Genomic DNA, 26917 nt, shown 5'->3' on the forward strand with positions numbered 1-26917 from the left:
AACCCCTTTACCAAGATGGCATCCTACACACTTCCGATCGGAACTGTGCGCGCGCATCTCGGACCCAATATCGAGTCTTATGTTGCAGCATAGCAACTAAAAAGCGGGCACTACACAGCCCAGTTTAGCATCCATGGTCTTTGTTATACAAATCTTTGATGTTATGCTCTATAGTAAAATGAACCTATTGCCTTATTTATCCTGGAGTAACTGCCTTCTCTTACACTTGCCCCTGCTGTGATCAAAAGCCTGCCAGCACACAGTTTCAATCAATTCTGTCCAGATTAGCTGCTGTGTCTTTGTTCTGTATTGGAATCATGTAAAACATATCTGTATTCTTACAGTAACCGAGATACCTTTAGCCCAGACTGGGAAGGCGTGGCACGTTCGCTGAACAAAACGAGTGAACCAGCCAGCCTGGTTTGTCAGCAATCGTCTATATTTATCACTGTTCCCTGCCCTTTTCTGGGCTGTTGTTTATAATGTTGCTGCTGGAATCAGGAACAGAAACTGTAAGAATTTCATTTTACATTGATCACCATTTGACTTGGGGCACAGTGTAAGGTGACCAGTATTTAGAGATGGAAGGTGAACTTTCCTGTGCTGTGTGCCATGATCTGTATAAAGACCCTGTCTCACTGGACTGTGATCACAGCTTCTGCCGATCCTGTATAACCCGGTACTGGGAGAGCTCTGTCCCTGTCGCCTGTCCCGTCTGCAGAAAGGAGACTTCCTCCAGGCCCCTGAGACCCAACCGCACCCTCGCCAACATCGTGGAGACATTTGTAAAAAGTGGTAAAAGTGATCAAAATCAGCAGGAATGCAGCCGCCACAAGGAGAAGATGAAATTATTTTGTAAAACTGACAAACAGCCCATCTGTCTCGTTTGTCAGAGTTCAAAAAGTCATCAAAACCACGAGGTACTGCCACTGGAAGAAGCAACTGAAGAGTTTAAGGTGAGTTAATATCGTGTAAAATAAATATAGTCACAGGCAACAGAATCCTGAACAGGGAGTGTTCACAGATTCGGGTTTGAGCGTCTCTCAATACTTAAAGCACTTTAGATAATGTGTTTGTGTTTATTTAATGACTCAGTCCTTACACGGACTGCCATTTGTATCGCTGCTGAAGGAACCAGGGACAGGAAGTGAGAGTTTCACTTTATTCCAAACACCACTTTAATAGATCAGTGTAAATTGATCAGTCCTTGGAATACAAAGTGAAATCTCTTGTACAGTATGCTCTCAGATCGATACCGATCCTGTCTCCGTGGCGAGTGATGATCTGTGGAACGTGTCTCCTGTTTATATTCCAGATGTGAAGCGATTAATGTCGACATGAACTTATTAAACTTCCTTCAAAGTGTCCGGAACAGCGCAATGTTTCAGCAATCAGGAAAACAACAGGGACCAGGAAACAGAAACAGATCAATTACTCTGGGTATTTTCTTAAAGGACAGCACAGGCAGAGGCAGATTTAACGGGAAAGCACTTGAGAAGTTAAGGGGAAAGGGACAGAGGAGAACTAAGGTGAAAGAATCCCCCTGTGTGAATTAGGGGACAAAGCACATCACCAGAGAACAGATACAGTAAAGAAAACCCGAGAGAAGTGAAAGGTAAAAATAGCGATAGCGGACAGAAGGAAAATTAAAAGGGAATGGTTGGTATTAAAGTAAAGTATAACCTAAAGGGACAACAGGAGAAATAGAACTCGGGAAACAGCTGAGAAAGTTATAACTAAGATGGATTCCATGATGTGTGGTTATTGTGTAATATTATAAAGGAGAAAGACTGATACCATAATACAAAGGTGAAGAGATATGAAAAGTGTATATTAATCATTAACTGAAAAGTATTTATCACCTTCGATATGCAGCAATTTACAGGGGAGAGAAGGCAAGAGATGTTCTGAGGGCGAGTGGGTAGAATTAGATTTAGTGAGTGATGAGGCCAGGATAGGATCAGACCTCGAGAGGGAACCTTCAGGGACTGTAGCTGGAGACCAGTACAATCAGCAGCAGATTCTCATCATAGAGGGACAAGTGCTGGAGGAAGCCAAGGATATGGGAATGCTGGGTGGGTTAAGGTTGCTGAAAGAAGCAAGAAAGGTCAGAAACCCTGTGAAGCTACTCGAGATTATAATTAGTGAACAGATACCAGGCACGGCCCAGTTTATAAAGAATTCTCAGGATGTGCTGTTGCTGGCAAGGAAGCATTATTTGCCCTGAGGTGGTGGTGGATCTGGTTGAACCACTGTCGTCGTACTCTTTGCAACAGTTTTGATATAACTGAATGGCTAGGCCACTTCAAAGGTCAGTTACGAGCCAACCCCATTGGTGTGGGATTGGAGTCACATATAGGCCAGACTGGGTAAGGTCTGCAGTTTGATTTTTATGACAATCCAACAACATCATGGCCACTTTTACTGGTACCAGCTTTTTAAACTGAATTCAAATTCTCAATCTGCCAGTGAGATATGTGATCAATTTCCCTGGATTATTAGTCCAGTAACATAACCCCTCGGCTATTGTAGGTAGAAGGTAATAAGATCAGAGAAGGAAAGGTAGATAGAAAACCAGAGACAGACAAACAAAGATGCGGTTTGTAGGTCACAGTGCGATTGTAGTCGTAGGTGTTTGTTCACTAAGAAGGTGACTGGCCATTCGTGTCTTCAGGACAATCCCTGCAGGATGTGAGCTGTCTACCTGGAACGAGAGCAGTACACAGAATTACACAGAATTTACACACAGAAACAGCCCATACGGCTCAACTGGTCCATGCCAGTGTTTATGCTCCAGACAAGCCTCCTCTCACCCTATCGCTGCAAACACTCTCTGTGGTAGCGAGTTCCACATCCCAACCCCTCTCTGGATAAAGAAATCGCTCCCGAACCCTCCCCATTGGATTTACTAGTAACCATCTTACATTTCTGACCTCCAGCCTTGAGCTCTCCCAAGTGGGAACACCCACATATTGTAATTATCTTGTGATTTGTGCTGTGACACTCTTCAAATCGAGTGACAAAGTGATCATAAACATTTTACATCAGTAGATTTGGATTGTTCAACAGTCTGGGTCATTTATATGTAAAGTGCTTGGATTTTTGAAATATTTCACCCTGAACACAGGCTTGCGTTTGTATTGTTGTTCCATAAGAAAGTGAGAGTTTCACGTTCTGCTAAAAACGTAGAATGATGGAACCGATAATAAAAACAGAAAATGCTAGAAATAAGTATCCAGTCAGTTAATATCTGTAAAGAGCAAAGGCAGGTTGTAATGTTTTGGAGATGTACCCTTCACCAGTCAGTGCAAGGTTTCAGAGCTCACAGCTAAATCTACCTTGCTTACTACCATTGGGTCTTGTGGGTTTGATGCCTACATATATAAAACTGTAGCAGGGTAAAGTAGTATTAGTAAAGAAGCTGTGTTGTGCTTCAATGGCCAATATGGCAATCAGCTGATTTTTTGGGGGGAACGTTACTTGTCAATCAGGCTGCTTCAGTCACTCTTTTTGTTTCAGATCTGATTCAGAACAGACATTTCATTATTTTTAGTCCAGCAGGAGAAGTGAGTTGAATTATTCTGGGTTCTATTGACATTTGTATATCAGCCAAGCTTTGCACTTTCTGTTCAATTCAGGAAAAATGTGGAACTTACATAGGATTACATAGGATACATGGCACAGAAACAGACCACTCGGCCCAACCAGTCCATGCCAGCATTTTTGCTCCACTCAAGCCTCCTCCCATCTTGCGTCATCGAAATCTATCAGCATAACCCTATATTCCGTTCTCCCTCATATGCTTGTCCAGCCTCCCCTTAAATGTATCTATACTATTCACTTCAACCACTCCCTGTGGTAGTGAGTTCCACATTCTCACCACTCTTTTGGTAAAGAAGTTTCTTCTGAATTCCCTATTGGATTTCTTGGTGACTATATTATATTGACGGCCTCCAGTTATTCTCTTCCCCACAAGTTAAATATTCTTTCTGTATCAACTATATCAAAACATTTCATAATTTTAAAGACCTCTGTTAGGTCACCCTTCAGTCTGTTTTCAAGAGAAAAGAGACCCAGCCTGTTCATCCTTTCCTGATATGCATACCCTTGCATTTCTGGTTACCACAATGAGTACTTGAGGCAAAGAGCATAAATAGATTTAAGGGGAAGCTAGATAAGTAGTTGGGGGAGGAAAGAATAGACAGTTATGCTGATGGGGGTAGAAACATAGAAACATAGAAAATAGGTGCAGGAGTAGGCCATTCAGCCCTTTGAGCCTGCACCACCATTCAATAAGATCATGGCTGATCATTCACCTCAGTACCCCTTTCCTGCTTTCTCTCCATACCCCTTGATCCCTTTAGCCGTAAGGGCCATATCTAACTCCCTCTTGAATATATTCAACGAACTGGCATCAACAACTCTCTGCAGTAGGGAATTCTACAGGTTAACAACTCTCTGAGTGAAGAAGATTCTCCTCATCTCAGTCCTAAATGGCTTACCCCTTATCCTTAGACTGTGTCCCCTGGTTCTGGACTTCCCCAACATCGGGAACATTCTTCCTGCATCTAACCTGTCCAGTCCCGTCAGAATTTTATATGTTTCTGTGAGATCCCCTTTCATCCTTCTAAACTCCAGTGAATAAAGGCCCAGTTGATCCAGTCTCGCCTCATATGTCACTCCAGCCATCCTGGGAATGAGTCTGGTGAACCTTTGCTGCACTCCCTCAATAGCAAGAATGTCCTTCCTCAGATTAGGACACCAAAACTGAACACAATATTCCAGTTGAGGCCTCACCAAGGCCTTGTATAACTGCAGTAAGACTTCCCTGCTCCTTTTCTCAAATCCCCTAGCTATGAAGGCCAACATACCATTTCCCTTCTTCACCACCTGCTGTACCTGCATGCCAACTTTCAATGACTGATGTACCATGACACCCAGGTCTTGTTGCACCTCCATTTTTCCTAATCTGCTGCCATTCAGATAATATTCTGCCTTCATGTTTTTGCCCCCAAAGTGGATAACCTCACATTTATCCACATTATACTGCATCTGCAATGCATTTGCCCACTCACCTAACCTGCCCAAGTCACCCTGCAGCCTCTTAGCATCCTCCTCACAGCTCACACCGCCACCCAGTTTAGTGTCTTCTGCAAACTTGGAGATATTACTTCATCCAAATCACGAATGTATATTGTAAATAGCTGGAGTCCCAACACTGAGCCCTGCGGCACCCCACTAGCCACTGCCTGCCATTCTGAAAAGGACCCGTTTATCACGACTCTCTGCTTCCTGTCTGCCAACCAGTTCACTATCCATGTCAGTACATTACCCCCAATACCATGTACTTTAATTTTGCACACCAATCTCTTGTGTGGGACCTTGTCAAAAGCCTTTTGAAAGTCCAAATACACCACATCCACTGGTTCTCCCTTGTCCACTCTATTAGTTGTATCCTGAAAAAATTCCAGAAGATTTGTCAAGCATGATTTCCCTTTCATAAATCCATGCTGGCTTGGACCGATCCTGTCACTGCTTTCCAAATGCGCTGTTATTTCATCTTTAATAATTGATTCCAACATTTTCACCACTGCCGATGTCAGGCTAACCAGTCTTTCATTACCCATTTTCTCTCCCTCCTTTTTTAAAAAATGGTGTTACATTAGCTTCCCTCCAGTCCATAGGAACTGATCCAGAGTCGAAAGACTGCTGGAAAATGATAACCAATGCATCCACTATTTCTAGTGCCACTTCCTTAAGTACTATGGGATGCAGACTATCAGGCCCCGGGGATTTATCAGCCTTCAATCCCATCAATTTCCCTAACACAATTTCCTGCCTAATAAGGATATCCTTCAGTTCCTCCTTCTCACTAGACCCTCGGTCCCCTAGTACTTCCGGAAGGTTATTTGAGTCTTCCTTCGTGAAGACAGAACCAAAGTATTTGTTCAACTGGTCTGCCATTTCTTTGTTCCCTACTATAAATTCACCTGAATCTGCATGCAAGTAAGCTACATTTGTCTTCACTAATCTTTTTCTCTTCACATATCTACAGAAGCTTTTGCAGCCAGTTCCCGGCAAGTTTCCTCTCATATTCTATTTTCCCTATCCTAATTACACCCTTTGTCCTCCTCTGCTGAATTCAAAATTTTTCCCAGTCCTCAGGTTTGTTGCTTTTTCTGCACAATTTATATGCCTCTTCCTTGGATTTAACACTATCTTTAATTTCCCTTGTTAGCCACGGTTGAGCCACCTTCCCCATTTAATTTTTACTCCAGACAGGGATGTACAATTGTTGAAGTTCATCCATGTGATCTTTAAATATTTGCCATTGCCTATCCACCATCAACCCTTTAAGTATCATTTGCCATTCTATTCTAGCCAATTCACATCTCATACCATCAAAGTTACCTTTCCTTAAGTTCAGGACTCTAGTCTCTGAATTAACTGTGTCATTCTGCATCTTAATAAAGAATTCTACCATATTATGGTCACTCTTCCCCAAGGGGCCTCGCACAACAACATTGCTAATTAGTCCTTTCTCATTACACATCCCCCAGTCTAGGATGGCTAGCCCTCTAGTTGGTTCCTCGACACATTGGTGCAGAAAACCATCCCTAATACACTTGAGGAAATCCTTCTCCACTGTGTTGCTACCAGTTTGGTTAGCCCAATCTTTATGTAGATTAAAGTCGCCCATGATAACTGCTGTACCTTTATTGCACGCATCCCTAATTTCTTGTTTGATGCTGTCCCCAACCTCACTGCTACTGTTTGGTGGTCTGTACACAATTCCCACTAGTGTTTTCTGCGCTTTGGTATTCCGCAGCTCGACCCATACAGATTCCACATCATCCAAGCTAATGTCCTTCCTCACTATTGCTTTAATTTCCTCTTTAACCAGCAACACTACCCCACATCCTTTTCCTTTCTGTAGATGAAGAGGGGTGGGGGCTCCAGTGGAGCATAAACACCAGCACGGTCCAGTTGGGCCCAATGGCCTGTTTCTGTGCTGTACTTTCTATGTCATTGTTTCAGTTTCTGTATGCTTGTTATGTTATCTATATATTACTAAAAATCTTGTGGGGGGCACATAGCGGCTGTCCTCAATCGAACTTCCTATCACCATCATTTTGGTTATGCTTTCTGTGAACATTTACCATTGTAAAGTGCCATGTCAGCATTGTTGTGACGTAGTTGGAGACTCTGCACACTCGGAGGCTCTGTGGGGTGGGTTTCCGAATTCTTTCTCCCAACTCCGTCACCAGCTTCCAAATGGAAAATACCGATATCTTCCACCTCCTCTTGGCAATACTATCGGTAAACTGTGTTTTTCGCCTGTATCTGTTGGGCTAGCTGGGGAAACAACCTGGCAGTGCAAATAAATCTGAAAAGAAAGGTTTGAGTAACTTTTCTTGGTTCATTTTGTTGCAATTTCTGGCTCCTGATTGGTAGGATTTTGAAAAACAGAACAACTTAATTGGTTGGTTCTAGGTGGATCAGTAGTTCCTGATTGGACAAATCTCCTACCTCTCACCTGTGTGAATCAACATGGTTAACAACAGAGCATAGTTATTTCAGCCAATCAGGGAGGAGTATGATGGACAATTTGCGATTTGACACTTTTTACTGTGACACATTGAGATATGAGCGACTCACTGGAATAACATTGTATTATAAAGCAGTCATCATCATCATAGGCAATTGAGGAAGACTTGCTTCCACTGGTTTGCCACACGCTCCTTCCGATGTCTGCGCTTGGTTTCTGCGTGCTCTCGGCGACAAGACTCGAGGTGCTCAGCGCCCTCCCGGATGCTCTTCCTCCATTTTGGGTGGTCTTGGGCCAGGGATTCCTAGCTGCCGGTGGGGATGTTACACTTTATCAAGGAGGGTTTGAGGGTGTCATTGAAATGTTTCCTCTGCCCACCTGGGGCTCGCTTGCCATGTAAGAGTTCTGAGTAGAGCACTTAACTCCTGTGGTATTCACTCATAGGTGTAATGGCATCTACTGCATGGTTGTTTATTAGTAAGAAAAGAAATAAGTTCAGCAGCATAGTTCCAGAAGTGTAAGTACAATAATAGTCGAATTAATTTCCGGGCAGTATTTTAAATCAGTTTAAAACAAAAAAATAAAGCCTCACAAATTCTCTATTAAATTCATATCTCGGACCACACATTCATGATGTAAAGGAAGTGGGATTAGGTAGTTCCTGAAGTGGTGAGCCAATCCCTAATGCAAGTTTTATTGCAGACAGGAAGCTGAAAATCTACTTCAGAAACTGCTGAATGTAAAGAAAACAAGGTAATGTAAAATTCTGAGAACTCTACATAGGAACAGGAACAAGTCATTCAGCCCATTGAGCCTGTTTTGCCATTCAGTTAGATCATGGCTGACCTGCATCTTAACTCCATCTATCTGCCTTGGTTCTGTAATCCTTAATATTCTTGCCCAACAAAAATCCATCAAACTCAGTTTTTAATTGACCCCCAGCCTTACAGGCTTTCGGGTGAGTTAAAGATTGACATCACACTTTGTGTGAAGAGGTGCTTCCTGACATCACCCCTGAACGGCCTGGCTCTCATTTTAAGGTTCTGTCCCTTTGTTGTGGACTCTCCCACCAGAGGAAATCGTTTCTCTCCATCTACCCCATCAACACCTTTAATCATCTTAAACACCTCAATTAGATCAACCCTAATCTATATTCCAGGGAATGAATGCTCTGAGAATTTTCTTTGATTAAACTAAATGGTATTTAATTATCAGCTGTTTATGGCACAAAGTGCACAAATTAACTGATCTTTGTTCAGGAGGAACTGCGAACCTTACTGAGGCCGGTCCGGGACAAGAAGGAGGAATGTGATGCTGTAAAAAGTGATTATGTGAAAACTTTGGCCCACATTCAGGTACATTTGATGTCACTTTGTTCTATATTTTCCAATCACGATTTGTTTCTCTTTGAACCGTTGAATGTCCATTACCAAAGTAAAATCTCACTTTAGCGAATCATTGAATTATCGCGGACACTTCCCTTGTGCTGGTGAAACCGCGGTTAAAGAAAATACAGCAGTTCGATCCTCAGTTAGAGCTCCCGCTTCTGAATAAATTATCATCTGGTCCCCATTAACTAGATTTCACTGCATCAGGGAATGTTTATCTCTAAAATATTCTTGCATGAAGAGAACTGCAAAACCTTTTTAAAATGCTCATTTGTTTTTTTCCAATCTCACTATTTCCCAAAAGACCAAGGCATAAATACAGAGAAACAGATTAAATGTGAATTTGAAAAACTTCACCAGTTTCTCTGTGAGGAAGAGAAGACTGTGTTGGAAGATCTGAAACTGGAGAAAGAGAAAAACAGTCGGGAGATGGAGGGGAGGATTGAGAAGATAACGGAGGAAATCTCATCGCTTTCAGACACTGTTCAGGATATTGAACAAGAGCTGAGTGAACAGGACAGCATCAAGTTTTTAACAGTAGCTGTATATTTATGTGTTTTTTATTTCCTTAGTCCCTCTTTGACACAGTCTTTGAGATCGTGCAGGGTGTGCCATCAAAACCTAGAATATTACATTGAATTACACAGTATTTACAGCACAGAAACAGGCCATTCAGCCCATCAGATCCATACTGGTGTTTGTATTCCACAGACTCCTCCCACCCTTCGTAACCTAAGCCCATCAACATATTCTATTCCTTTCTCCCTCGTGTTTATCGAGCTTCCCCGTAAATGTATTTATAGTATTCACCTCAACCACTCCATATGGTAGCATGTTCCTCCTTCACCACTCTCTGGGTAAAGAAATTTTATTATGTTAAAGGTGCTACATAAATGTAAGTTATTGAATTCCCTATTGGATTTATTAGTGACTTTCTTATACTTATGTCCCCAGTTCTGATCTCCCCTGCAAGTGGAAACAGCTTCTCTACGTCTAGCAAACCCTTTCATAATCTTAAAGGTCAGGTCACCCCTCAGTCTTCTCCTTTCTAGAGAAAAGGGCCCCAGCTTGTTCATTCTTTCCTGATTGGTACAACCTCTCAGTTCTGGTATCTGTCTCGTGAATCTTTTTTGCACCTTCTCTCGTGTTTCTATCTTTTTTTTGTTAATATGGAGACCAGAACTGTTCACAGTACTCCAAGTGTTGTCTAACCAAGGTTCTATACAAGTTTAACATCACTTCTCTGCTTCTCCATTCTCTCGAAATGACCCCTGTGCTTTGTTTGCTTTTATGGCCGTATTAACCAGTGTCACTAATTCTAATGATTTGTGTATCTGGTATTCCCAGATCCCTCTGGTCCACTTCCCCATTTAGACTTATTTTCAAGGAGTATGTGGCCTCCTTTTCTTCCTATCGATATGTGCCACCTCACACTTGCCGATATTGAAGATTATTTGCCAAACTCAGTAACTACTTTTAATTCCTACTCTCAATTTTCTGTTTAGTCAACTTGCTCTCCATTCTGCCACTTGTCCCCTGACTCCACATGTTCTGACTTTAGTCACATGTCTATTATGCGGTATCTTATCAAAGGCCCTTTGAAAATCCCAAAATGGTGTCTATTGAATTCCCCTTATCTACCCTTTCTGTTACTTCAAAGAATTCAGTAAGGTTGGTCAAGCATGATCTCCCCTTGTGAAATCTGTGCTGACTATTCTTCATTCTATTTCCAGATTCTAGATCTTTTTCTGTTACATCTTTGAGTACAGATTCCATTCTCTTTCCTACCACTGACGTTTAGCTAATTGGTCTATCGTTCGCTAGACTTGTTCTACCTCACTCACTGATATAAAACTCACTCACTGAACAAAATAATACCAACCACCTATGATGAGAAGCAGAGTGTGCCAGTATTTTGTGGTTGTTGTGCGTGCTTTACTTCTTGATTATTGATTGGTGATCGATGTTTGTTCAGTAAATATACACATGAAACACCTATATTGTGTGAGTGTGTAAGGAGTTTTCAACTGAAATTAGTGCCTGTGGCTAAAATGGTGTCTGGTCAAACCAGTGGCTCGGATGCCATTTCTATTGGACAGCACTGGTATAGATTCACAGATACATTCATCCCCTTTGGGCAAAGGACACGAGCAAGTTACAACTTGAATAGGTTAAAGGGACTGTCTTTAAATAATATTTTAATTTCAGTAATTTGAGACTTCAGAATGTGACAATTGTATTGTAGCTGTGAGTTGTGTTGTGCAGTCAGATCGAGTCAGTTGTAATGTTGTGGAGTAACTCACAGTACAGTGAGGGCAGGAAGAGGCAGCCCAATAACTTTACATATTTACAATGTACTTTTCTGTGGAATCCAGCCTGTTACTTTATTTTTGTGATAAAATGTTCTCTAAACACAAACAGTAATAATTGTTCTTGTTCTGCAGAAATTTCCAGAAACAGAGAAAAGGTATAATTTACAGCCTTGATTTGAGCCGATATTTTAATTTCTAACATTTCTCGCCCACCCTGGAATGATCCAACACTGCCCTTTATCTCCTGTTTCAGAGCGAAGCGAACTCTCCCAGAGCCACAGAAAGTTTCCCCTTTAATCAATGTGGGGAAGTACATTGGGTCACTGCAGTACAGAGTGTGGAGAAAGATGCTGATGGTGATTAATACAGGTGGGTGTGAGCTTCTTGACACCAGCTATTAAACAGCTCTCTGTTAGTAGACGGGACCTGTCTTTTTATAATAAATATCTCATTGTATGTGTAACTGACGAGATTATACTTTCAGTCAGTTTTCTGGTAAAATACATAATTGTCAGATCTGCTCCCATTTGACATGTTTGATGAAATTCTGGTGGAGGTGTTTTGGGGGCAGATGTGAGATATACTGATCTTCCGCCTGCCCCGTGGATGGGTCCCTGACCCTGTCCCAAATCCTGGAGTCTTGGGTATTTCCATATTGTGAGTCGGAGACAATGTATATCCCGCTCGAATCGGGAGCCAAAGTTCGGTGCCAGTGGACGGGTCAGAACGGTCAGGGACATGAGGAGCTACATTTGAAAACTGAAAACTGCTGCTGCTTTTGCTGGAGGCGGGTTTTCTGAAAGCTCACGGTCAATCAGCGATTGATTACATTTGGGAATCTAGTCTTTAAATGTTAAATACCCCAATGTCTTCAGCAACACTGGACACCAGGACACGGGAAGCAGAGTCCGTAAATTCTTTAAAAGGAAATTAGATAATTGCTTCATAAGACCATATTAAAGAGTAGGGGAGTGAGTGGGACAGTCAAATTTCTTTGTCTGGATTGGCCTATGATTTAATAATTGTCAATAACCAGAGTTCATAGATTTTAAATCATTGGCAAAAGATCTAGATGGGAGATGAGCAGAAATGTTTTCACTCAGAGTTGTTGGAATCGCAACACTCTACCTGTAAAGGTGTTGGACAGTACTTGAGGATGAAGACCTCGCAGGGTTATGGACAAAATGTGGGGTGTGGGCCTAAATACGACTGTTCTTTCAAAATCCCAGCAGGGACATGAAGGGATAAATGTCATCCTTCTGTGCTGTAAGTTTCTATGATTCTATGATTCACATCCCACTGTGGGGCGCTAATCTCAGTTAAACAGGCGGTAAATGCGACTGCCTCAACTCCGCCGGTTTAAAATTACACCACAATTGTCCTCAACAAAATACGGCCTGTCCTGAATGTTCACCCAGAGCCCACTCCACCACAATGTGGGTGGTCAACCCTCCCTCACTATTTTCCCCAACTTAACCCCTAACTCGACCCAACTTAATCCCACCACTAAGGAAGGATACCCACTCACCAGGGCTGATGACCAAGAAGGCTCCCACATGGACTTCTCAGTGCCTCACCTCCTAGGATGGTGCAGCCCTCCCCCAGAGGCTTTTGCGGGAGATTTGTCCTCTGCTTACTGATGACCTGAAGCTCACATCCACTGGGACAGTAGTACTGTCTGGCAGTCAAATTCACGGCTGTCTTCAATGTTTTTACATCTGGATCTGGATCCTTCCAACCAGCATCTGGTCATCTTTACCACATTGGTCATGCACCATTGGATAAAAAAGTTGACTGATGATATCCTCATGGGGCTCATTCACTTCATTTTCTTCCCAATGGAACCAGAAAACAATGAGGGCAATCTGTCCAGTGCTTCAGGCAGGTAGGTATAATGTATGAAGAAAGAGTCAGACTGAAGACTGTGAGCTCAAAGTAAAGTGTGACCGTAGTCTTTTATTGCAGGTCTCCAGAGTCTCACCAACCTGTGAGGCCACCTTAAATACTTGTGCTCCCAAGGAATTATGGGATCCCTTGGAACTTCAGGGAATGAGCCCTCTGGTGGCTGTACAGAGTAAATACATGTTTGCATCTATAACAACACTCCACCCTCACCCCCAAAGTCAATAGTGTAACTGTTTACAATGTGAGTCGATCGGGGCCCTTCTTGCCCTGGTTGATAGTCTCGGTGTGAAAGCTGGTATTGTTGAATCATTGGTTGGGCCCTCGCTGGGCTGCTGTGGATGATGGGTTCTGCTTCGTGGTTAACCGTGGTGCCGGTTGCCTCTGGTGTGTATGTTGGGGGATCAAAAAAGGTAAGGTCCAATGTGGGTTGCTCAGGATAGTCCGTGAATCTGAGTTTGATTTGCTCCAAGTGTTTCCGGTGAATGAGTCCATTAGAAAGTTTCACCCGAAACACCCTGCTCCCCTCTTTGGCCACGACAGTGCCGGGAAGCCACTTGGGACCATGTCCATAATTCAATACAAACACAGGATCATTGATTTCAATTTCGCGTGACACATTTGCGCTATCATGGTATGCACTTTGTTGAAGCTGCCTGCTCTCTACCTGTTCATGTAGATCAGGGTGAACTAACGAGAGCCTTGTCTTAAGTGCTCTTTCCATGAGCAGTTCAGCAGGTGGGATCAGAGTGAGCGAGTGGGATCTCATGCGGCAGCTAAGCAGGACTCGGGATAGGCGAGTCTGCAGTGAGCCTTCAGTTACCCTCTTGAAGCCTTGCTTGATGGTTTGCACTGCTCTCTCTGCCTGACCATTGGACGCTGGTTTAAACGGGGCAGATATGACATGTTTGATCCCGTTACAGGTCATGAATTCTTTGAACTCAGCACTGGTAAAACATGGCCCGTTGTCGCTCACCAGGACATCGGGTAAGCCGTGAGTGGCAAACATGGCCCGCAGGCTTTCAGTAGTGGCAGCGGACGTGCTAGCCGACATTCAATCCACTTGGAATACGCGTCTACAACCACAAGGAACATTTTACCCAAGACCGAGCCTGCAGAATCGACGTGTTCCCCAGACCACGGTTTGGAGGGTCAAGACCATAAACTTAGCGGCACCTCCCTGGGTACATTGCTTTACTGTGAGCATGTATTACATCTGTGAACGCAGGACTCTAAGTCCGCATTGATACCGGCCCACTGCACGTGGGATCTGGCTATCGCTTTCATCATTACGATGTCTGGGTGGGTACTGTGGAAGTCATTGATGAAGGTGTCTCTGCCCTTCTTGGGGACCACTACTCGATTGCTCCACAGAAGGCAGTCTGCTTGTATCGGCATTTTCATCTTTGCTGGAACGACTTTATCTCTTCCTGCATTTCCACTGGGACACTGGACCAGCTCCCGTGAAGCACACAGCTTTTGACAAGAGATAATAAGGGGCCCTGGCTTGTCCAGCTTTTGATCTGCCAGGCAGTGACGGGTGATTGCTCACTCTCAAATACTTCCATAACCATGGCTAGATCTGCGGGCTGCGCCATTTCCACCCCCGTGGTGGGCAGTGGCAGCCTACTGAGAGCATCGGCGCAGTTTTCTGTGCCTGGCCTGTGGCGGATGGCGTAGTTGTATGCGGACAACGTGAGTGCCCATCTTTGGATGTGGGCCGATGCGTTGGTATTTATCCCTTTACTCTCGGAAAAAAGGAATATAAGTGCCTTATGGTCAGTTTCCAATTCGAAATTTAGCCCAAACAGGTATTGATGCATTTTCTTTACCCCATAGACACACGCTAACGCTTCTTTCTCAATCATGCTGTAGGCTCTCTCAGCCTTAAACAGACTCCTGGATGCATAAGCAACCGGTTGCAGTTTCCCAAAATCATTAGCTTATTGCAATACACACCCAACACCATATGATGACGCATCACATGCTAGTACCAAACGCTTACATGGATCATACAACACAAGCAATTTGTTTGAGCTTAACAATTTCCTCGCTTTTACAAAGGCATTTTCTTGGTTTTTGCCCCAAACCCATTCGTCCCCTTTTTGTGGTAAGACATGCAGTGGTTCCAACAGTGTGCTAAGACCCGGTAAGAAGTTACCAAAGTAGGTCAGGAGTCCCAGAAACGACCGCAGCTCCATCACATTCTGTGGCCTCGGTGCGTTCTCGATTGCCTCCGTCTTCGCATTGGTGGGCTTGATGCCGTCCGCCGCAATACTCCTTCCCAAGAACTCCTCTTCAGGTGCCAGGAAAACGCACTTCGAGCATTTCAACCTGAGCCCCACGCAGTTGAGTAGACTAAGAACCTCCTCCAGGTGCTGCAAATACTCGACTGTGTTCCGACCTGTAACCAACATTTCATCCTGGAAGACCACAGTGTGCAGGACCGACTTCAGGAAGCTTTCCATGTTTCTCTGGAATATCGCCGCAGCTGATCGGATTCCAAATGGGCATCTGTTATGAAGAAAAAGACCTTTGTGCGTGTTGATGCAGGTGAGGGCCTTCGATGATTCCTCCAGTTCCTGGGTCATGTAGGCTGAAGTCAGATCCAGCTTCGTGAACGTCTTTCCTCCCGCCAGCATTGCAAAGAGGTCATCGGCCTCTGGTAGTGGGTATTGGTCCTGCAGGGAGAAACGATTGATAGTTACTTTGTAATCGCCACAAATTCCGACGGTACCGTCTCCCTTGAGGCCTGGGACGATAGGACTGGCCCACTCATTGAACTCGATCGGTGAAATGATGCCCTCTCTTTGCAGCCGATCTAGTTCGATCTCTACCCTTTCTCTCTTCGTCTACAGTACTGCTCTCGCCTTGTGATGGATGGGTCGCGCCCCCGGAATTAGGTGGAACTGCACTTTTGCTCCTTCGAATTTCCTGATGCCTGGTTCGAACAGTGAAGAAAATTTGTTTAAGACCTGGGCACACGAAGTGTTGTCAGCGGGCGATAGCGCTCGGACGTCGTCCCAGTTCCAGCGTATCTTTCCCAGCCAGTTCCTGCCGAGAAGCGTGGGACCATCGCCCGGTACCACCCAGAGTGATAGCTTGTGCACCGCTCCATAGTAGGAGACCTTTACGGTAGCACTGCCGATTACAGGAATCAGTTCTTTCGTGTAAGTTCTCAGTTTCGTGCGAACTGGAGTTAAGACTGGCCTTGAGGCCTTGTTGCACCACAATCTTTCTAAAGTCTTTTTGCCCATGATGGACTGACTCGCGCCTGCGTCCAGTTCCATTGACACCGCAAGTCCATTTAGTTCAACATTCAGCATTATCGGGGGACAATTCGTGGTGAATGTGTGCACCCCATGTACCTCTGCCTCCTCAGTCTGAGGCTCTGGTTTGTCGTGATCCTCCGTGGATCTGTCCTCCTATGCAACATGGTGGTTTGCAGGTTTAACAGCATTTGCAGCTCGCCTGCAAACTCATTGGAGGTGTCACATTGTTCCACAGCCCTTGCAAATGTACCCTATGAATCGGCATGAATGGAAACGATGATCACCCCCACAGCGCCAACAAGGTGTTAATGGCCTAGCATTCATCACCCTAGATGGTGGACTCAGACATAAGCAGACGTTCAGCTGCAGGTATGTGTGCCCTGCCCTGTACGTTACGATTCGAAAACAACATCACTTTGTTCACAGTACTTGTAGCAGCACTTGTGTGCTGAGAGATTTGCTTCGTATTGTCATTGGTGGCAATGAATGCCTGGGCTATCGCTATGGCCTTACTCAAGGTTAGGGTCTTTACAGTCAAAGGTTTGCAAAATATGGTTTCGTGACCAATGCCAAGTACGAAAAAGGCTCTGAGCATGTGCTCCAAATGTCCTTCAAATTCGCAATGTCCTGCAAGGCATCTTTGCTCGGCGACATAACTCGCCACTTCTTGGCCTTCAGACCTTTTGTAGGTGTAGAACCGGTACCTCGCCATCAGAACGCTTTCCTTCGGGTTCAAATGCTCTCGGACCAGTGTGCACAAATCATCGTACGATTTCTCCGTGGATTTCGCTGGAGTGAGCAGATTCTTCATGAGGCCATACGTTGGTGCCCCACAGACAGTGAGGAGGATCGCCCTTCATTTGGCAGCGTTCTCTTCCACATCTAGCTCATTTGCTACGAAGTATTGGCCGAGTCGCTCCACATAAGTTTCCCAATCATCTCCCTCTGACAATTTTTCCAGGATGGCCACTGTTCTCTGCATCTTTGGGTTCGCTATCTGTATCTCGTCGCCAGTTGTTATGTATGGGGAAAGAGTCAGACTGAATACTGTGAGCTCAAAGTAACGTGTGAACTTAGTCTTTTATTGCAGGTCTCCAGAGTGCCTCTCCAACCTGTGAGGCCTCCTTAAATACCTGTGCTCCCAAGGGATTATGGGATTCCTTTGGACTCCAGGGTATGAGTCCTCTGGTGGCTGTACAGAGTAAATACAAGTTTGTGTATATATAACAGTAGGGTACTGTTATGTATGCAACACTATGTAACCAGCATTCTACCGCCACCAGAGGGCATATATGATGGAGTCCCAACGGATCCCAGCATCCCTTGGGAGCAATGTATATAAGCTGGCCTCCGATGATGTACCAACACTCTGGAATTAGAATAAAGAGACTAAGGTCACACTTACTCACATAGAAACACAGAAAATCGGTGCAGGAGTAGGCCATTCGGCCAATCGAACTTGCACTGCCATTCAATAAGATCATGGCTGATCATTCCTTCAGTACTCCTTTCCTGCTTTTTCTCCATACCCCTTGATCCCATTAGCCATAAGGGCCATATCTAACTCCCTCTTAAATATATCCAATGAACTGGCATCAACAACTCTCTGCGGCAAGTAATTCCACAAGTTAACAACTCTCTGAGTGAAGAAGTTTCTTCTCATCCCAGTCCTAAATGGTCTACCTCTTATCCTTAGACTATGTCCCCTGGTTCTGGACTTCCCCAACATCGGGAACATTCTTCTTGCATCTAACCTGTCTAGTCCCATCAGAATCTTATACATTTCTATGAGCTCCCCTCTCATCCTTCTAAACTCCAGTGAATAAAGGCCCAGTTGATCCAGCCTCTCCTCATATGACAGTCCAGCCATCCCTGGAATCAGTCTGATGAACCTTCGCTTGCCTTCCTCAATAGCATGAACGTCCTTCCTCAGATTAGGAGACCAAAACTGAACACAATATTCCAGGTGAGGCCTCACTAAGGCCCTGTACAACTGCAGTAAGACCTCCCTGCTACTGTACTCAAATGCCGTAATTATGAAGGCCAACATACCATTTGCCTTCTTTACCGCCTCCTGTCCCTGCATGCCCACTTTCAGTGACTGATGAACCATGACACCCAGGTCTCGTTGCACCTCCCCTTTTCCAAATCTGCCGCCATTCAGATAATATTCTGCCTTCGTGTTTTTGCCCCCAAAATGGATAACCTCACATTTATCCACATTATACTGCATCTGCCATGCATTTGCCCACTCACCTAACCTGTTCAAGTTACCCTGCAGACTCTTAGCGTCCTCCTCACAACTCACACTGCCACCCAGTTTAGTGTCATCTGCAAACTTGGAGATATTACACTCAATTCCTTCATCTAAATCGTTAATGTATATTGTAAAGAGCTGGGGTCCCAGCACTGACCCCTGCGGCACTCCACGAGTCACTGCCTGCCATTCTGAAAAGAACCTGTTTATCCCGACTCTCTGCTTCCTGTCTGCCAACCAGTTCTCTATCCATGTCAGTACATTACCCCCAATACCATGCGCTTTGATTTTGCACACCAATCTCTTCTCTGGGACTTTGTCAAAAGCCTTTTGAAAGTCCAAATACACCACATGCACTGGTTCTCCCTTGTCCACTCTGCTGGTTACATCCTCAAAAAATTCCAGAAGATTCGTCAAGCATGATTTCCCTTTCATAAATCTATGCCGACTTGGTTCGATCCTGTCACCTCTACAGTACTCCGTTCGATTCGTTCATTCTGGACGTAACAGGTACCAACTGGTAAATGGAGCAATTGACTGAATGCATATCAAAGCCCCATATGAAAACCTGCTCAATATCATGAACAGGAAATGTTTTCATTTGATTCATGTGCAGTCAGTGTGCATGTCATATAACCTTATACTGAACATCAAACCCATTCTCTGGGAATCTGTCTTGATGCTTTCATCATGTGATAATCTACCATACCAGCCCCTGTGACTCAAATCAAGTATCAAGGTGGTTGATTGGTGATCAGGGTTATCCCCAGCAGTCATGACTTACAACTGCAGTAAGGTTTCTACAGAGGGGGACACTGGACATAATGAGGCCCATGTCAGTGCAAGAAGTGCGATGGAGAAGACTGTAAGCATTTTGAAGCCTGGTTTCTCGATGCCTGGATAAATCTAGTCGAGCCCTGCAATACAGTCTGTCGAGAGTCTCCAGAATCACTGCAGCTTGCGAGGTACACCATAATATCGCAGTGAAGACAAGCTTGCTGCTACTGGAAGGGGATGATGATGAGGACGTGGGAAGTATATCCATTCGCACAGCATGAGGAGGGTACACAGTAAGGGGAGAATGTGGTACAAAACCAGTAGTCAGAGACAGGAGGACCAATTATAGCGCAGTGCTTTCAATGAATAAATGCTGACACACTTCTGTAGATGTATCAGAGAATCAGGGAGCCCTTACTGCTGTTCCTTCAGACACCTTGCCACTTGTGTTTCCTGCTGATTTAGAAGTCGCCTGCCCTGTAATTAACAGGCTGCAACAGCGCTCTATTCCCTCCCTGCTAACTCAGTCTCTCAATGAGGAACACTATCACAGCTCCTAACTCGTCCTGTCTGAATAATTAGGGTCCCAGGACATCAGTGGGTTAGTGGCAGAGACACGTGGGCTAAACCAGCAACTGGAGAGAATCCAGCCCCTCACATCGCAATCAAAGACACTGGCACGGACAGGCCTGATGCTGTCATTTAGCATTCTTCGATTCCTTGACTTCTCTCAGTTTTCTCCACTGATGAGATTCTCTTCCCTATCAGTGAATCTCTGTGTTGCTTTTCCTTCAAATTGCTACATCTCACCATTCTCAGGGTAATTTTATCGTCTGACACTGCAGCACTCCTCAGTACTACACTGGAATGTCAGCCTGCATTTTGTGCTCAAGTCTCTGGAGTGGGATTGAACCCATGACCTTCTGAGAGGTGAGAGTGCTCGCACTGAGCCATGGCTGACACCTCGGGGCCAAAATTCAGGGTCTCCGAGAGACCCATTACTGACCGTTTGTGGGGGCCATGTGGCGGAATCCCGTGACCGCCGCTTTGTTGTCAAATGACCGCCCCGACCCAGATTCAGGTCGGGGATTTTTCGGCCTGGTCCCGATTCCGCCCCGATCCTGATGACCGCCGCAAGCGCTTCCCAATCGGCCGGCAAGATAGTGCCCCTGGGTTTGGCCGGGCCACTAACGGGCAGCCTTGTACCCCCTCTTGGGTGCCAGACCGCTGGCCCGGCCGAAACCCTCCCTGGTGGCCCAGTGGCTGAAGATATAATACTGACAGACGCTCTCCCCTTTAACGGAGGGAGAGAGCGTGGTGACACACGCGCGCTGTGACATCACCACTACTCCACCGCTGATTGATAGCGGCGGAGTCCCGGTCCCGACACAAATTCAGCTCCTTCCTGTCGATCTCCCGCCCCCACTATGACCGACTTCCGGTGGGACTTTGAAAATCCTCCAGCCGCTTCGGACATCCCAGCAGTAAAAGCAGGTCGGATCCTCATAGGTGCTCCGGCTTTCTGACATACCTGAATTTTGGCCACCTAGTCTCTGAGTTCTGGAAGTCTATGAGCTCCTGCACAGAACACATAGCCTGCTTAAGGAAACTGCAATTTGATGTTCACACCAATAAAGAGGGAGGTGGACAGCCCAGACTGTAACAAGCACAAGAACATTCACAAAAAGAATGGATTAAAAATAAACATGATTACTGCAGTTAGCTGTAAGGATGATGAAATATTCCTGACAATGTCAATACATAATGGGACAAATAAAAGTAAAAGACAAAAACTGAGTGTTGGAATTCTGAAATGTAGGCATTGATAGAATTTTATGCTTTTATCAGTCTGCATTCGATAAAAAACAGACTCGTGTTTTAGTTACATCCTACTTTGGAACTGAAGACTGGAAGATAAGTATAACTCTGTGCAGGTGGAATAAAGAGACAAACAAACCACAGATAAAAAGAATCAAAGTGTGCAGCCAGCTAAGATTGGGAGAAAACATGGGAAAGATTCTCTTCAGGAAAAGAGGCAAGATTTGGAAGAAATTGGAAAGAAATGAATAAAATACTGCAGTGAGAGGTGACGTGAAATGTGGGTGTGGTCTGTGGTTGCATCATTTCCTGTTTACATTTCAGACTTCCTGCAGTGAGCAGGTCAATCAGTCCATTAATGTTCTCTCTGTGATTGCAGTATCTGCTATTTCTTTCTCCCTCTTTGCTCAGGGATTTACTTATATTTCAGTTTTCAGTTCTGATGAAGGGTCCACACCCAAGATGTTAATTTGTCTCTTCTTGTTTCAGGAGCTTTTTTATGGTGCGGTATATTTCTAACATTTTCTGTTTTTATAATAAATACAATAACTGTTGAAGTTAAATGTTGATACCTGAGAACATTTTGTGCATCAGTGCACTGTCTCACAGCTCAATCTTTACAAAGGCTGAGACTGTAAATGTACAATTGTAATAATTTAATGGGATCCTATTCTCAGGACAGTGACTACATCAAGTAAAGTGACTGAATACCATAGTTAGGCCACACCACAGGCAGTATTACATTCCGTGTATTTAACCAGAATGATTTTAATTTTACCCAATCTAATTGTTCATCAGGTAGAAGTGTATTCAGTGACATCACACTGATATTGACCAGTTCTACGTGTGTAACGACTGGAAGCTGTTAATTATATTTTCTCGTTCAGTTCACTGACCTAGTCCTTTACTTTCTCTGTCTCAGTTTCTTTCAATCCTCCTGACTGTTTATCCCTTTTCCATTTGCCTATCTGATCACTACCTGTAGGTACTTTCTCTCCTGTTGTGTGAAGAGGATCATTTGTTTGCCACACTTATTCAGGAATTTGCAGCATATAATTAACTTAAATGATTATATTTGCAATTAGTTTATTTATTCAGCAAACCTCGGCTGCTGGACAATTCCAGACATCGTCACTAGATAGGATGACAATGTGTTTAAATATAAAAGTGTTAATGGTCAGTGTGACCAAAACTGAACTGACCTTGTGTGAAAGTCGACACAAACATCCTTTCGTCAATAATGAATTTGTGTACATGTTATACTTCACTTAAATGTCTTGTCGACCATGTGTGAACCATGATATTTTAAGGCCCAGATCCCTTCCTTGGCACTTTTTGTTCTAGATCACAATACACTGTGATGGAGATAACCCCAGACAATACTGCAAATACAGGAGGTCAGACACGGTATTTTCCTTCTGCTCTGTGATGGAGAATATATTTTGAGATAAGCTGCCTAAGTGGTGAGATCCAATCTTCATAGCTGTGTCGGTGTGTAAGAGTGAAAATATCGCCCATATTGCATTTTACACCACACTCGAATGTATAACATACTCTAATCCCTGCGAACAGCGCTGTCTGTTGAAATCATTATTGGTCCAAAATAGTGAAGTGAGAGCCACACCAGTTGCTCCATCTCACTCCGATCTGTCCCGTACCAGGCATTGCTGGTGGAATTGGCTCTGATTGTACGTGGGCTGAAACACCCCCTTCATCCACATTCAGAAAGTAGCACAGGCTAACAGGAGTGTTATTGAACAACTAACTTTACAAATGATACAAACTTTACACCAAACACATTTCCATCAGTGTATCTGTGGGTGAAGAGGAACAATTCTCTTGGTTCTGCTGCCAGTTATTTTAAATACTGAAACCAATAAACATTCTTTGCAGTTATTACACAGAAAATAATCTGTACAATTTTATACATGTCACAATCAGAGTTAAAATAACAATTAACTTGGAAAAGAAAATGCCTTGTTATAGCTTACGTAATCTTGCAGGTGTGCATATTTTTATATTATTTTGACTGCAGTTTAACTGATCCCACTGCCATTTTGTATATTTTAAGGTACTCGGTCTGTATCTGGCCAGATGCTGCAATAATGTCATTTTATCCACTGTTCTCTCATGGGGAGCCGTACCCCCTTCTCACCTCCTCCCTGCTGCCTGTCTCTATTTCCGACAGTTTATATTGCAGACCCTGATTCAGTGCAGTCCTGGGGTCCAGTCGCTCTCTCTCTCCCTCTCTCTTTCTGTCTCTCATTCTTTCTCTCTGCCAGTCGCACATGCGCGCCCTCTCACTCTCTGTCCTCTCTGTCCCCCTCACTCTCTCTCCCTTTCTGTCTCTCTCTCTCCCTCTCTCTCCTTCTCTGTCTCTCTCCCTCTCACCCTCTCTCTCTCTGTCTCTCTCTCCCTCTCTGTCTCCCTCTCCCCCCCTCTCTCTGTCTCTCTCTCCCTCTCTGTCTCCCTCTCCCTCCCTCTCTCTCCCTCTCTGTCTCTCTCTCCCTCTCTGTCTCCCTCTCCCTCCCTCTCTCTCCCTCTCTGTCTCTCTCTCTCCTTCCCTCTCTGTCCCTCTCTGTCTCTCTCTCTCCCTCCCAACCTCTCTCTCCCAACCTCTCTCTCTCTCTCTCTCTCTCTGTCTCGCTCTCTCCCTCTCTGTCTCTCTCTCTCCCTCTCTGTCCCTCCCTCTCTCTCTCCCTCTCTGTCCCTCTCTCTGTATCTCTCTCTGTCTCTCTCTCCCTCTCTGTCTCCCTCTCCCTCCCTCTCTCTCTCTCTCTCTCCCTCTCTCTCCCTCTCTGTCCCTCTCTCTCCCTCTCTCTCCCTCTCTCTCTCTCTCTCTCTCTCTCCCTCTCTGTCCCTCTCTCTCTCCCTCTCTCTCTCCCTCTCTGTCCCTCTCTCTCTCTCTCCCTCTCTGTCCCTCTCTCTGTATCTCTCTCTGTCTCTCTCTCCCTCTCTGTCTCCCTCTCCCTCCCTCTCTCTCACTCTCTCTCTCTCCCTCTCTCTCTCCCTCTCTGTCCCTCCCTCTCTCTCTCCCTCTCTGTCCCTCTCTCTGTATCTCTCTCTGTCTCTCTCTCCCTCTCTGTCTCCCTCTCCCTCCCTCTCTCTCACTCTCTCTCTCTCTCTCCCTCTCTCTGTCTCTCTCTCCCTCTCTCACTCTCTCTCTCCCTCACTCTCTCTCTCTCTCTCTCTGTCCCTCTCTCTCTCACTGCAGGGTGTGCCCGCTCGGTAAAACCTTTCCCCGGCAGTGTTTTCCCGTTTTCCCTGTGCACTGCTGAAAGTCTCCCCTGAGGATGAATTTCTAATAGTGGATCATTGCCGATTTGACCAATCACGAACCGGCTGTGAAAGTTACAGTGAGTGACTAACTTTCTATCTGTGTCCATCTGTTGCCAGCTCCAGTCACCTTGGACCCTAATACAGCCCATCCTGACCTTCTCCTGTCTGAGGACCTGAGCACCGTGAGACACACCGGGAAAAGGCAGCAGCTCCCCGACAATCCGGAGAGATTTGATCCCTGTCCCTGTGTCCTGGGATCGGAGGGATTCACATCAGGGAAACATTCCTGGGAGGTGGAGGTGGGGAACAAGACTAAGTGGGATGTGGGTGTGGCCAAGGAGTCCAGCAACAGGAAGGGTGGAATCACCCTGAATCCAGGTAACGGATACTGGGCAGTGAGACTGAGAGAGGGGAATAAATACTGGGCTTGTGACCAATCAGTGAAACACTTAGAGCTGAGTGTGAACCCGAGAAAGATTGGAGTCTGCCTGGATTATGAGGGAGGGAAGGTGTCCTTTTATAACTCAGATAACAAGTCCCTTATCTACACTTTCACTGGTACATTCACTGAGAAACTCTATCCTTACTTCAGTCCATGTGTCACTGATGGGGGAAAAAACTCAGCCCTGCTGAAAATCTGTCCCCGGACAGTAACAATCCAGGGGGATGAGGGTTTTATCCCTTTATAAAAATAAAACAGCTTCTTACACCAGGCACAATATTCCCAGACTCGGCACCTCCGGCGAGACCTCGCAGGCAGCCTGAAGCTTATTGGAAAACCGCAGTGGACCATCCCGATACTCCACCCATTGACTCACCCGGTGAGTGCCAGGTCCCGGCAGTGGAGCAGGAGTCTGGGAAAATCCCATCCGATAATCACCGATAAATACCCGCAGGGTCTAGGAAAATCCCACCCGATAATCACCGATAAATACCCACAGTGTCTGGGAAATCCCATCCCGATAATCACCGATAAATACCCACAGGATCTGGGAAAATCCCACCCGATAATCACCGATAAATACCCGCAGCGTCTGGGAAAATCTCACCAGATAATCACCGATAAATACCCACAGGATCTGGGAAATCCCATCCCGATAATCACCGATAAATACCCGCGGGGTCTGGGAAATCCCATCCCGATAATCACCGATAAATACCCGCAGGGTCTGGGAAATCCCATCCCGATAATCACCGATAAATACCCACAGGATCTGGGAAATCCCACCCGATAATCACCGATAAATACCCGCAGGGTCTAGGAAATCCCACCCGATAATCACCGATAAATACCCGCAGGGTCTAGGAAATCCCACCCGATAATCACCGATAAATACCCGCGGGATCTGGGAAATCCCACCGATAATCACCGATAAATACCTGCAGGGTCTGGGAAAATCCCACCCGATAATCACCGATAAATACCTGCAGGGTCTGGGAAAATTCCACCCCGATAATCACCGATAAATACCTGCAGTGTCTGGGAAAATCCCATCCCGATAATCACCGATAAATACCCACAGGATCTGGGAAATCCCACCCGATAATCACCGATAAATACCTGCAGGGTCTGGGAAAATCCCATCCCGATAATCACCGATAAATACCCACAGGATCTGGGAAATCCCACCCGATAATCACCAATAAATACCCGCAGGGTCTAGGAAATCCCACCCGATAATCACCGATAAATACCCGCGGGGTTTGGGAAATGCCACCGATAATCACCGATAAATACCTGCAGGGTCTGGGAAAATCCCACCCGATAATCACCGATAAATACCTGCAGGGTCTGGGAAAATTCCACCCCGATAATCACCGATAAATACCCGCAGTGTCTGGGAAAATTCCACCAGACAATCACCGATAAATACCCTCAAGGTCTGGGAAAATCCCACCCGATAATCACCGATAAATACCCTCAAGGTCTGGGAAAATCCCAGCCGATAATCACCGATAAATACCCACAGGGTCTGGGAAAATCCCACCTGGTAATAACTGCAATAATCTAAATATCTGCCTTTTCCCAGCACCCAAAATAGTTTGATTTTAGGATCCCAGCTACAGTGAATCCTCCACAGAAGAAGCCTTGGTTGGCGTAGTTCCCAGGACAGAGACAATCATTGTGATCACTGTGCTCTGTTAGCTGAGGCTGTCTTATGGTGGGACTGTTGTACGATGTCCTCTACCTGCTGTGACATGTTGCTGCTTTGCTTCAAGTCTCTCGCAAATAAAGCTTCAATTGATATTATTCCACATATATGTTGTCATGTCTGATTCAACAGGCCAGAACACACATTATATTTAGGGACACAGTACATCATTTGGCTAACAGATGTTATCAGTTCCCGTCGCCTGTTTTT

The 26917-nt window shown here is 45.0% G+C and overlaps 1 protein-coding gene across 1 annotated transcript; it reads left to right on the plus strand.

Moving 5' to 3' along the window:
• The first annotated feature begins 569 nt into the window (after nt 1-569).
• Nucleotides 570-25316, plus strand: LOC139230355 (zinc-binding protein A33-like). Its single transcript, XM_070862183.1, has 6 exons — nt 570-956; nt 8809-8902; nt 9239-9474; nt 11382-11404; nt 11503-11618; nt 24672-25316. Exons 1-6 carry the CDS (start codon nt 582-584, stop codon nt 25241-25243), a joined length of 1416 nt encoding a protein of 471 aa, XP_070718284.1. The 5' UTR covers nt 570-581; the 3' UTR covers nt 25244-25316.
• Nucleotides 25317-26917: the final 1601 nt, after the last annotated feature.

This window comes from Pristiophorus japonicus, chromosome 19 (assembly GCF_044704955.1).
Source record: "Pristiophorus japonicus isolate sPriJap1 chromosome 19, sPriJap1.hap1, whole genome shotgun sequence".
NCBI classification, from domain to species: Eukaryota; Metazoa; Chordata; class Chondrichthyes; family Pristiophoridae; genus Pristiophorus; species Pristiophorus japonicus.

What these genes read in the sequence shown, in the direction of transcription:
- LOC139230355 (XM_070862183.1), top strand. Translation starts at nt 582, where the DNA reads ATGGAAGGTGAACTTTCCTGTGCTGTGTGCCATGATCTGTATAAAGAC. An exon ending in ACAGCATCAAGTTTTTAACA is followed by an intron (nt 9,475 to 11,381) that starts GTAGCTGTATAT and finishes CTTGTTCTGCAG; the next exon opens with AAATTTCCAGAAACAGAGAA. An exon ending in GCTGATGGTGATTAATACAG is followed by an intron (nt 11,619 to 24,671) that starts GTGGGTGTGAGC and finishes ATCTGTTGCCAG; the next exon opens with CTCCAGTCACCTTGGACCCT.